We start from the raw sequence: 12,928 nt of genomic DNA on the forward strand, positions 1-12,928 counted from the left end.
GCTCAGCGGCACGTGAGGGTGCAGGCTGATTATTTTGTGGATGCCAGGTCCTGTGCTGACACAGGCAAGGGAGGCCACAGTGAGCGATCAAGGAAGCTGGTACCTAGTGATGAAGGCCCACCAGAAACCCATGGGAAGAGGTAACACAGAGGACTGTGCAGTTGAGGCTTTGAGAGGTGGGGCCAGGACACAGCTGTGACTCCAGAGAGGCTGAGAGGGGAAGATCACAAGTTTGAGACCAGCTTGTACTACAAGAAGTTTTTTCACGCCGAAGCATGGCTGAGCTAGGGCTAAGCCAGGGCTGTCTGATTTAAGGTCAGGTTCCTTTACTCCAGTGCAGGACTTCTCAACCTGTGGGTTGTGAGTGACCCTGGCACAGCATTACCTAAACCATCAGGAAGCACAGATATTTATATTATGATTCATAATAGTAGAAAGATTACAGTTATGAAGTAACAACAAAAGTAATATTGTGGTTGGGGGTCACCTCAACATGAGGAACTGCATGAGGAAGGCTGAGAACCACTACTCTAGAGGGTGTCGCTGGAGAGCTGGTGCCTTGAGCTTCTTCCATGGCTTCCTGTTGCCTTTAGGGTATTATCCAGTGCCAGGAAGGAGGGCTGTATCAATTGTCTCCCTGCTGCCTCTGTTGTGTGTGTGTGTGTGTGTGTGTGTGTGTGTGTGTGGAGGTGGGGATGGGCAGCTCCAAAGTAGAAGGTGGGCTTTGCTCCTAGAGGGTGGGCTTTGCTCCTTATGCCTCTGGCTACCTTTTTTTTTTTTTTAAAGATTTATTTATTATGTATACTGTGTTCTGTCTGCATATATTCCTGCATGCCAGAAGAGGGCACCAGATCTCATTACAGGTGGTTGTCAACCATCATGTGGTTGCTGGGAATTGAACTCATGACTTCTGGAAGAGGAGCCTGTGCTCTTAACTACTGAGCCATCTCTCCAGCATCTCTAGTTACTTTTTTTTTTTTTAACCTGGCTCTCTTGTCTCTTTTTTTATTTATTTGCTTAAATATTTATTTTTATTTCTCTATATACGTGGGTTTGTGTTATCTGCAGAGACCAGAAGAGATCTGGAGTTGGAGCTAGGGGCAGTTGTGTCTGGGTCCTGGGAACTGAATTTGGGTTCTCTGGCAGAGGAGCAAGTGCTCTTAATTGCTGAGCCTTCTCTCTAGACCCCACTCCCTGCCTTCTTAGTTACCTTCTTCCTGGTTCTTGTTCCTTCTGTAGTCCTTGGCCCACCTCTCATTATTTCCTTGTTTATAGAGGTTGACCAGTTGGTCCTCGCTGTCACTCTCTTCCCACCACTTGGATGGAGCTGGGCTCCATGAAGATTTGTTCAGTTGATTTGATTCTGGTTTATGTACAGCCTATTCAGTGACTTTCACTAGATGCCAGTGCTACCTTGTGGAAGGCCAGGGTGACAGGTGCAGTGTCGGAAGGTCCGTCACACAGAGGGAACAAAAGCAACTGTTGCAGGTTTACCACTGGTACAGCAGAAGTCAGCCACAGGCAGAGGTGTGCTGTGCGCTTAGGCGCCTGCTGTTGGGGACCAGAGGGCCCCACATCTGGAGGGAATGTGGATAGGCACAGGCAGAAGGACAGTGGTGCGTGTGCTGGCCCTGAGGTGGAGTCCAGGGCTGCTCTAGAGGTGATGATGAGGGCGCCCTTGAGCAGCATAGCAGCCTAGGCCTGCAAGGCTTCCTAGATGCTCAGGACAAGGTAGAAGACCTCTGTGGCTCCCAAGGCTTTGATGAGAAAAAGATTTATTAGTTAGAAATTAGGTATATTTTTGTATCTATCTCTGTGTGGGGATGTGAGTGTGAGGGTACATGCATGCAGCTGTCACAGGGAGGCCAGAGATGATGCCTTCCCTGGGCCTGGAGTTACAGTCGTGAACTTGACATGGGTGCTGAGGACAGTGTTGTTCCTCAGGATGTTGTTCCTCACCCACCCCGTTTTTTTTTTGTGGCGGGAGACAGGGTCTCTCACTGGACTGAGACTCTCCATTGGCCTCTCTCTGCTTAGAATTACAATTGCGTACCACTTTTCCCAGCTTTTTTTTTTTTCAAATTTCAGTTTAAAAGTTTTTTTGATTTTATTTATTATATATACAATATTCTGCCTCCATGTATGCCCACATGTCAGAGGAGGGCGCCAGATCTCATTACAGATGGTTGTGCGCCACCATGTGGTTGCTGGAATTGAACTCAGGACTTCTGGAAGAGCAGCCAGTGCTCTTAACCACTGAGCCATCTCTCCAGCCCCTAAAAATTTTTATTTATTTATTTTTTAGTCAAATCTTTCTATGTAGCCCTAGCAGTCCTGGAAATCTTTTTGTAGACCAGGTTGGCCTTGAACTCACAGAGATCCTCCTGCCTCTGCCTCCCAGGTGCTAGAATTAAAGGCCTATGTTACCATACCTGCCTTTTTTTTTTTTTTTTTTTTTTTTTTTTTTTTTTTTTGGTTTTTCGAGACAGGGTTTCTCTGTGGCTTTGGAGCCTGTCCTGGAACTAGCTCTTGTAGACCAGGCTGGTCTCGAACTCACAGAGATCCACCTGCCTCTGCCTCCCAAGTGCTGGGATTAAAGGCGTGCGCCACCACCGCCCGGCTTTTTTTTTTTTTTTTTTTTTTTAAACTGTGTGGGTTGAGCGGAGTTAGGGCCTCATGCTTCCTGCGTGGCAAGTACTTACTGGCTAAGTTAGCTCCCTAGCTCCTGGCATCTCCATGTTCTCTTCCTTGAAGCGATCCTCATGATCTCAATGTCCCAGGCCCTCTGCCTGCTCTAGGTCATTCATTCTGTAGCTGGAAGCCTGCGTGTCCTTCAGGTTAGCCTCTTTGTTTTACCGAGGCTCTGTTTGCCATGCTTCCTGGCTGCTCACTCTCCTTTTTCCTCTTTGCCTCTCACAGGACCTGGAGCAGAAGCTGTGCCTGCAAGAGCAAGACGCAGCCGTGGTGAAGAGCATGAAGTCTGAGCTGCTGCGTCTGCCCAAGATAGAGCGTGAGCTGAAGAGGCTGCGTGAGGAGAACACTCATCTGAGGTGAGGGCCCGTGCGCTGCCTGCTGCCCTAGCTGGGAGTTGGCTGCCTGGGCTCACTGTCCCTTGGGTTCATCCCCAACATGTGTGGCTGTTGGCATGACTGTTCTGGCCCCACAGGGAGATGAAGGAGACCAACGGGCTGCTCACCGAAGAGCTGGAAGGTCTGCAGAGGAAGCTGAGCCGTCAGGAGAAAATGCAGGAAGCTCTGGTTGACCTGGAGTTGGAGAAGGAGGTGAGTAGTGGGTGAGCCATGTCTCCAGGGCTAGCCTCTGGCCTGTCTGGAGCACCCTGGGCATCTCCGTCAAGCACAGTAGCTGGTCAGCTATGGTGTCGCTGTGGTGGTGTCGTGGGTAGTGCAGTCAGCTGAGACTGCAGTCACTGCTGTCTGTTGCAGATAGAAGCTTCTTCCATTACAGCTGACAGCGGTATATTCTATGGGCATAAATGCAGCTCTTTAGAAGGCAACTTGACAGACCCTTTATGTACAATAGCTGTTGTTTCTGTACTAGGGTCCATGACATCCCCACCTACCAGCTGGGAGTCCCCTCTTCTGGAATGAGCATCAAATCTAATCAGAAAGCAGTTGGTTACCCTGGTAACATACCTGCCATGGTTGCACCCTTAGGCTCATTTTGCTTGGTTGCTTATTATTGTGTGCAGATGCTCTAAGGCTGGATAAGGCTGTTGATAACAGTTCTTCCCTAGCAGCCTGCACAGGCCCTTGCGGCACCCCAAGGACTAGCTAGTAGAGAGGAAGCATCCAGCTCAGTTCTAGTGTGACTTCTCTGGTCTCCACAGTGTGTGCTGTCTTTAGCAACAATGTCTCACCATGGAATTCTGGTGGGCAACCAATAGCAGTCGCAGTTTCTGTTCATTGTTTTAGAGCCTCAGAGGCCTCTCTTGACCCCTCTACCTTATGTTTTGAGACAGAGTCTCTTACTGAACCTGGAGCTTACTAATTCAGCTAGGCCGAATGAACAGTGAGCTCCAGGTCTCTGCCTGTTTGTTCTCCTCTTGCATTGGATTTTAGGTGTCTGCTTCTATGCCCAACTTTGGTTGGATGAGTCTTGCAGATTAAACTCAGCTTTCATGCTTATGTGGTAAGCTGTTTGCTTGACTGAGCCATCTCCCCAGTTTCATCTCTGTCTTCTTGTGGAAATCCAAGGCACCTGAGGGCCTGGTATACTACAGAGTTGTCTGTGACCAGCTGGTGCTGCAGCTCCTGTCTATTCATGCTATCCCACACAGGCCTCTTTTGGAGGCAAAAGACCTGGAGCTCTTTTTGTCCTTTCCCCTGGCATTTTGTCCAGAGAGCCTTTCTTTTGGTTTTGAATGAGTGAGTTTATTAAGTATACAGCAAGCGAAAGTAAAAGAAAAACACAGCAAGTAGCTGATACAGAGAAGCAGCACACAGTACGGAGCATAAAGCATCTGATTGGGTGCTTACAGCATCCCACAGGGATGACTTGGAAGTCCTGCTGGGGTTCCCAGTGGAAAGTTTTGGGTGCTTCCGGCTTCATATTCTCACCACAGGCACTTTTATATCATGAATAAGCAATAGTTACCTTTGCTGGATGGTTCCTATTTTAGCTATTCTCAAGGGCCAAGTTTTGTTTTTGTTTTTGTTTTTTTTCCTGAGACAAGGTTTCTCTCTGTATAGCTCTGGTTGTCTTGGAACTCTCTTTGTAGACCAGACTGGCCTCAAACTCAGAGATCCAACTGCCTCTGCCTGCTAAGTGCTGGGATTAAAGGTGTGCACCACCATGACCCAGCGCCAAAGTGTTTTTAATGCCATAGCAGCTTGTAGTTCTCTTCTTCCTTGTTGCAGGACTAGAGGGTCCAGCCTGTAGTTGAATTTTCTTTACTCTTTGCTCTTTGAGGGGCCCACCACCAAGCTCCTAAATAATCACATGGAGACTTATTCTTACTTCTGAATGCCCGGCCTTAGCTTGACTTATTTCTATCCAGCTTTTCTTTTTTTTTTTTTTTTTTTTTTGGTTTTTTCGAGACAGGGTTTCTCTGTGGTTTTGGAGCCTGTCCTGGAACTAGCTCTTGTAGACCAGGCTGGTCTCGAACTCACAGAGATCCGCCTGCCTCTGCCTCCCTAGTGCTGGGATTAAAGGCGTGCGCCACCATCGCCCGGCTCCAGCTTTTCTTAACTTAATCCCACTTACCTTTTGCCTCTGGGCTTTCACTTTTTTTTAAAATTTCTGTATATCTTTTCTTCTTGTTTTGTGTCTGGATATGTGGCTGGGTGGCTAGCTCCCGGCATCTTCCTCTCTCTTCTCTTCCTGTTTATTCTCTCTTCATGCCAGCCCCGCCTATTTCTCTCTCCTGCCTTGGTATTGGCCATTCAGCTCTTTATTAGACCAATCAGGTGTTTTAGACAGTCATTGTAACACAACTCTAAACAAATGCAACATAAAAGAATTCAACACATCTTTACATCATTAAACAAATATTCCACAGCATTAACAAATGTAACACATATTTAACTAATATTCTATTACACCAGCTTGTCCTAGACAAGGAAGCAAGGAAGGCCACCTTGGTCCCTGAGCCCACTTTCAACAAGTGCCAACAACACATGACATTTACCAATGCAATTTATATTACACCTAGATCTAATGTTTTGTCTTTGACATTTTTTGAGGTTTATGGTGTAGAATCACACTGCTTAGCTTGAAGTTGTACATGAACGTGGGTTGGCTGTTGACCCTGAGTCAGTCCATGCCTTATCTGTCTTATAGAAAGAAGTCAGGGCATGGCAGGGAAACACGTAGGAAATGGCCATAGGAAAGTTAGTAGCTGAGCACCTGTCCCACCCTTTTAAAGTTTTTAGTTTAGAAGCCGGGCGGTGGTGGCGCACGCCTTTAATCCCAGCACTTGGGAGGCAGAGGCAGGCGGATCTCTGTGAGTTTGAGACCAGCCTGGTCTACAAGAGCTAGTCCCAGGACAGGCTCCAAAATCGCAGAGAAACCCTGTCTCAAAAAACCAAAAAAAAAAAAAAAAGTTTTTAGTTTAGGTTTGTGTATGTATTTGTATATATATGTGAGAAATAGTGAGTGAATGCACATGCCATAGTGTATGTGTATGCATGTATATATGTGTGTATGTAATGTGTGCATGTATGTGAGAAAGTGAACGCACATGCCACAGAGTATGTGTGTTTGTGTATGTATGTATGTGAGAAAATGAACACACATGCCACAGTGTATGAGTGTGTGTGTATGTGTGTGTGTATGTATGTGAGAAAGTGAATGCTCATGCCATAGTGTATGGGTGTTTGTGTGTGTGTGTGTGTGTGTATGTGAAAAAGTGAGTGAGTGTGTCAAAGCGTATGTGTGTATGTATGCTTGTGTGTGTATATAAGTATGTATATGAGAAAGAGCGAGTGAGTGTATGTATGTGCCACATTGTATAGATGCTCCAGGGCAGTAGAGAGAGTAGGTTTTCTCCTACCCTGTGCATCTGGGGATCAAACTCAATTCACCAGGCATGCTGGTGAGTCTTTCACCATCTTGCTGGCCATCTTGAGTGACTTTGTTTTGTGGGGTTCAAACTGGTATAGAACAGGCACACAGGTGTAGTTGGTCCTGTCTCCCATCATGGCTGGATAGATCCATCTAAGTCATCCTTGGTCCTGGCCTGCCATAGAATTGGGGAAAACTTGGCTCTAGAGTGGAGTTCATCTGCCTAGGGCTTAGCATTCTGAGAGAGGCCCCTGGAAGGTCAAGAGAGATCTGTCCTTTTGAGTAAGGACTGAGTTTGCACTCAGCCCAGGTTTCTGCAGGACTGCAGCACCCTTACAATGCCAGGAATGTGCCTGGCCTGGCAGAAAGGAGCAAGGCCTAGGCAAATCATGTACGTACATCTGTTAAAGTCGCACAACCACCTCTGATCTCAAGATAGGATGGGGGACTCCAATTCCTTTGTCCTTGTTAGCTTTCACATGACAGTTGCTGGGCAAGAGACGCTGATGACTATAATTGTCTTTCTAGAAGCTGCTTGCAAAACTGCAGAGCTGGGAGACACTGGACCAGACCATGGGCTTGAATCTCAGGTGGGTGTGTTGCCGCTATCTCTGCCCCGGGTTGCTGACTTCCAGTGCTGTCTCTGCTTCCTGGCTCAGAGTCCTCAGAGGATAGGGCAGGCAGGCTCCTTTGTGTGCTGTGGTGAGGAGCTCTTGTTTAGGCTTAATGGGTGCTTTGTATGGAAGGGAGGCCGAGCCTCATTGTGGACTGTTGAGAATCTGCGGCAGCATTGCACTGGCCTGAATGTTTCCAGGGCTCTGTGTATATAAGGAAACAACCACTTTTAGGTGATGATAACCTTTGGGGGTGAACTGAGTTCAAACCCCATCATACTGGAAGATTCGTGTCCTGCTGGGACCCCTGAAGCATCCCATGTGACTGATCTGTGTCAGATATGGGTGGAGAGAGGCTGAGTGGACCAGAGGCCAGAGCTGCTGGGCACTGTTTTCCAACACATAGCAAGGGCAAAGTGTTCCCTGTTGCTGTCCCATCTGTACACCGCTCTGTTCTGGGGTGCCATTCACTGCTGACCTGCCTCATTTGTGGTTCAGTTTTGGGGTGCCCTTCAGTTGCCACCACCAGCTGTGAGCTCCTGAGTCTTGGCCTGGATGTCTCTCTTCCTGGTGGCCATGTCTTTCCAGGTCCCAGGGAAGTTGGGTACTGATGGTTGAGATGGTTGGGGTGATGAGCTGTTGGAGCTTGGGCACAGCCCTGTGGGATCCAAGCAGCCCTTGTTCTAATACTTCCGGCTTGCTGGCTGTCTTTCCTGCTGCTCTGAGAAATGAGGCCAGATGGGGACTGCCTGAGCTCAGCTGTCTTATAATCTCACTGTCCCCTGCTGGCTCTGGAGTCATCACCTTCCAATGGCAGCACTGCCTTCCGTTCTGTCACTTGACAGCGTCTCTTCATTTCCTTTCCAGCCATCTGCAGAAGCCTTGTTTCAGAGGCTAGCCCAGCAGGCCCAGTGCTGCATGCTTTCTCCTGGCCTCTGGGTTCGTTAGCTGCCGGCAAGGGTCCCTCCTACTCCTGAGGCTGCTCTGCCCAGACAAGACACCTCCGTGATTTCTTTCCTGTGACGGAGATCAGAGGCCCCTTATGCCCAGTTGGACCAGCCCTGTTGGAACACAGGCATGCTGGTGCGCCTACGTGCCTGGTGACTGCCATGTGATACTTAATGTCAATTGGGCCTGTGGAGCCATTGCCCTTTCTGGAGGAGCAGAGACCACATTGGCCAGGTTGCAGTGTCTGGCTGTTCTGTGAGCCTTTTGGGTCTATTTCCCTAACTATCCACCCTGTCAAGAGCTCAGCTGGTGTCAGGGAAAGTGTGTCCTTGGGTACTGTCTGGCTGCCTGTGCTAGGCAAGAGGAAGGAGTGGGTACTTATGGTGGTCCATGTTCTCATGGAAGAAGGTGGGAGACCCTTCCTGGGAGCTGCACTGTCCTGGACTTCTCTTAAGGGAGGAGGAGTGCATAACTTCTCCCAGCTGTACCTGTGAGGTGCAGCAGGATCATGTCCTTAGGAAGTGTCTCACCTGGTACCTGGTCTTTTTGGGAGGGGGAGGGCTCTCGCTTATCTGTCCACATTCTCCTTTTAGCTGTTATGCCCTGGGCTGCTGAGGCTGTCTGGCAGCGATTTGGGTAGAGACTCGGGTCAAGTGCAGACCCTGGGTGACTTGTATTCTATCCCTGGAGCTACACATGTTCATGATGGTATGGGATGCACACCAGCTGCACTAAACATGCCTCCTCATCACAGTAACCTGGGTTTGAGTATTGAGGGTATATGCTTGAGTGTGTACTTAGAATGTATGAAACTCTGGGTTCATTTCCTAGTAATTCTTTAAAAAGGGAGTAGGGGCTGAGATGGTTCAGTGTGGATGAACTGGAAAATTTCTTGAACCTAGGCAAAGGTGGAAGGAGAGGACTAACCCCACAGTGTTGCCCTCTGACCACCATACATGGTCATAGCATTTGAATACTGATAACATATGTTTTACATATGCAATAGAAATAGAAACTAGCTGGGTGCTGGTGGTGCACACCTTTAATCCCAGCACTCGAGAGGCAGGCGAATCATCTCTGTTTGTTTGAGGCCAGCCTGGTCTACAAGAACTAGTTTCAGAACAGATACCAAATCTACAGTGAGAAACCCTGTTTTGAAAAGTCAAAAAGAAAGAAACTAAAAATTTAAAAGTGAAAAATACCTTAGAGTTTGCAGAAAATTGAGATTCTGGATTCTCTGGTATGATGAGGATTTTGACTTTCTACCCTTTTTTTTTTTTTTAAGACCTCATTCATTCATTCATTTATTTATTGTGTGGGCATGAATGTGTGAGTTCATGTGCATCACAGTGTGCAGGGCCTGTGGAGGCCAGAAGAGGGTGTTGGATGCCCTGGAACTGGAGTTACAGGTGGTTGTAAGCTGTCATATAGGTTCTAGAAACTGAACCTGAGACACAACAGTAGTGAGTGCTCTTAACAGCTGGGCTGTCGCCGGGTGGTTGTGGCACACATCTTTAATCCCAGCACTCGGGAGGCAGAGGCAGACAGATCTCTGTGAGTTCGAGGCCAGCCTGGTCTACAAGAGCTAGTTCCAGGACAGGCACCAAAAACTTCAGAGAAACCCTGTCTTGAAAAAAAAAAAAAAAAAAAAAAAAAAAAAAAAAAAAAAAAAAAAAAAAAAAAACAGCTGGGCTGTCTCTTTGGCCCCAATGCTTTCCCTTTTTTATTTGTGTGCAGGTTTTGGATAGCCTTTGGAATTTTGTTTTGTGCAAGGCTGGGAGAGTGACTGAGTGAAGTCTGGGAGCGTGGAGATTAGACCTGATGCAGGGCAGGAGCAGAAGTAATGTAAGGACTGGAGGGGGGCGTTGGGGGTCATGCCAGGGCTGAGATTCCTCGGGAGAACTCATACGTTTTCTTGTTCACATATTCATACTTGTTTGCACCTATTCACAGACACACATGCATGCACAAGCACACATATATACACATACATGTCTGTGTGGCAATTTAAAGATCCGCTCTCTGGCTGGAGACCTAACCAGGCTTTCAGAGCAGGCAGGCACTCCTGCCTGCATGCCTGGAGCATTTTGCTGCGTGTCTGACCTGTGGTTCTGTGGGTTCTGAGGCGCAGCTACCAGTAGGTGGCACTGCCCTCTTGATGATCAGCTTTCTTCATGGAGGCCTGTGAACACCCTTGGCAGCCCATCCTGAGGCTTACTGGCCTCCCACAGGGACTTCCTCACTAGTGTCAGGGATCTTGTTAACCAAGGGGTCTGGGTCCAACACTGCCTGCTTATGGGCAGGGAAGTTGTTGCTTTAGCCTGTGCCTTGTTTGCCCATCTGTGACCATTGTCTCTGAGAGTCCTCTGTTCCCTCGGGTCTGAGTGCTGCTGGTGTGTGGTGCAGGTCCTGTGAGGACACAGCTCTGGCCGTCCTGAGGTGCTTAGTCCTAATGTAGTCATTGCTTCCTAGTTGGTGCCACGAAATCCTGCAAAGAACAACTTCAGAATGGGTTGACTTTTGTTCCTGTTTGAGTGTGAAGTTCATGAAGGTGGGGAAGGCACGGTGGCAGGAGTGTGAGGCAGCTGGGTGGTCACACTGTGTCTACAGGCAGGAAGCAGAGAGATGATTGGGGGTACTCAGCTTGTTTTCTCCTTCTTACCCACCCCAGCTCATTGAAAAGTGCCACCTGCGTTCAGGTTGCCTTAAAACTCCCTGGAAACACATACCTTCACAGTCATGTCCAGATGTGCATCTGCTAGGTAACATTAAATCCAGTCAAGAAAAGTGTTTGTAGCCTGTGCGAGTTCCTCATGGAACAACAGCATCTCTCTCTGCAGTGTGATACTTCTTACGTCTGAGGAGCCTAGAGATATTAGAAGGAGTGTTTAAGAAGTTGGCGGAGGGAGTCAGATGCTGAACTGCAGAGGGATTGCGATGTGTCCTGTGCATTGGGCCACATGGGCTAGGAGCTGTGTTTCTACCTGTGATGTGTCAGGTGTATGCAGTCATGTGGGCTAAGTCAGACGGTTCTCTACCTGTGTGTCTATGCACAGGGTCATGTGGGCTAGGCATGCTTCTGTCTTCCTGTGGTGAGTCCCATGTATACAGTCATATGAGCGGGAACAAACAAGTTTGTACCTGATTGTGTCCAGGGCAACAGGGTCACATGGGCTTGGGGTGAATGGGCATGGCTCTCTGGGATGTATCTAGTGCCATGGGTCATGTGGGCTAGGGCAGATGGTATGGTTATGGTGTGTTTATGTACAGAGTCACATAGTTCTTTCTACCTGTCATGTGTCCAGTACATTGGGTCATGTAAGCTGGGGCGGATGTACACGATCATTTGGCCTGGGAGTAGACAGGCTTTGCAACATGGAGAGTAATGGACAGGAAAGAGTCTGGCAGTGTATACATATGATGCTGTGGCATGGGACCAGCCCTTTTTGTTATGGGGAGTATTGGTGCTAGTGAGATTGTGACCCTCTTAATCCTCAAGGGCTTTGGGGTTTGGCACAGTGTTGGCATGGGGGGGTATGGGGAGTGGTGACATCTTCACCCTGGTTTCCCAGGGTAGACTGTGGGAAGGACTTACAGTATGGAGAGTGAGTGACAGTCTCTTTCACAGGACAATGTGGCTGTGGAGTAGTGGAGGGAGACTGGCAGGGAGGGTGGAGGAGGAGTGCAGGGTGCTAATCTTGAGGAAAATCAGCTATTTTCTTTCTTTTTTTTTTTTTTTTTTTTTGCTTTTTCGAGACAGGGTTTCTCTGTGGTTTTGGAGCCAGTCCTGGAACTAGCTCTTGTAGACCAGGCTGGTCTCGAACTCACAGAGATCCGCCTGCCTCTGCCTCCCAAGTGCTGGGATTAAAGGCGTGCGCCACCACCGCCCAGCCGAAAATCATCTATTTTCATAGAGCATTTCAAGCTGGGAGATTGGTTAACAACCCAGGACTTGCTTTTGATTGGGAACTTTCAGCAAGCTAGGAAAGAAGAGATTCCGTAGCCAGATCGAAGGCACCTGTGAACAATTGCCGTGAAGGTAATACTGGTGGCCGCATGCGAGGGATGAGGGTGTGTGTTCTCAGCACTGGAGATGCTGGATGAGGCCACGTGTTCTTACCTTCCTGCTGAATGTCCTTACCTGTGTGACTAGGTAATTAAAGGGCAGGTCATCCTGGGACTGAGTGGGTGGTTCCTTGGGTATGTTTGCTGGACCTGAGTTCCAGGTATCAACATCCACATAAAAGGCATGTGCACGTGCCTGCAACCCTCGCACTGCCAGAGGCAGGGCAGGATCGCTGGGGCTTGTTGTCTGCTAGCCAAGCTCCAGGTTCAAGAGAATAGAGTGGAAAGTGCTAGAGCCGGACACTTCGACAGCCTCCGCACACCCGCGTATGGGAGTGTACACAGTGGGCATATGTTCCCTCCCCCCAAAAAATCAGGATGTGCAGCCTGGATAGAAAGAAACGATCTGGAGACAACATAACATGTAGGAATTCCAAAGTATCAATAAAAAGCTGTTCAGACCCATTAGCCAGGTCAGCAGGGTCCTAGGACTAGTGGACAGAGATGATGGTTTTTCTGAGTGCCGTGGCGACCTGTGGGAAGGACACAGCGTGTACAGTAGCATCAGAGTGGTACAGCACTTGGGGATAAATTTAACACAGCATGTCCAAGATCTGTGCTTTGCAAACATAAGACGCAGCTGTCAGTAATTATGGATGACCTAATAATGGCGGGACGTGGCAAGAGACGGGGGAGGAGAAAATAGACCCTTCCTTCTTTGCTCTCAGGCGCCTGCTCGGCCCCGCACCCTGACACCAGATGGGGGTGTTTCTGCTCAG

General features: G+C 48.5%; 1 protein-coding gene across 1 annotated transcript in view; it reads left to right on the forward strand.

Annotated features, from left to right (window-relative positions):
• Positions 1-12,928, forward strand: part of Mad1l1 (mitotic arrest deficient 1 like 1) — a 315,139-nt gene that overhangs the window by 19,863 nt on the left and 282,348 nt on the right. Inside the window, exons 7-9 of the mRNA XM_057764608.1 lie at positions 2,920-3,050; positions 3,167-3,281; positions 7,051-7,112. Of these exons, the coding sequence (XP_057620591.1) occupies positions 2,920-3,050; positions 3,167-3,281; positions 7,051-7,112 (308 nt within the window). The remainder of the gene's footprint in view (positions 1-2,919; positions 3,051-3,166; positions 3,282-7,050; positions 7,113-12,928) is intronic.

This window comes from Chionomys nivalis, chromosome 3 (genome assembly GCF_950005125.1).
Source record: "Chionomys nivalis chromosome 3, mChiNiv1.1, whole genome shotgun sequence".
NCBI lineage: Eukaryota > Metazoa > Chordata > Mammalia > Rodentia > Cricetidae > Chionomys > Chionomys nivalis.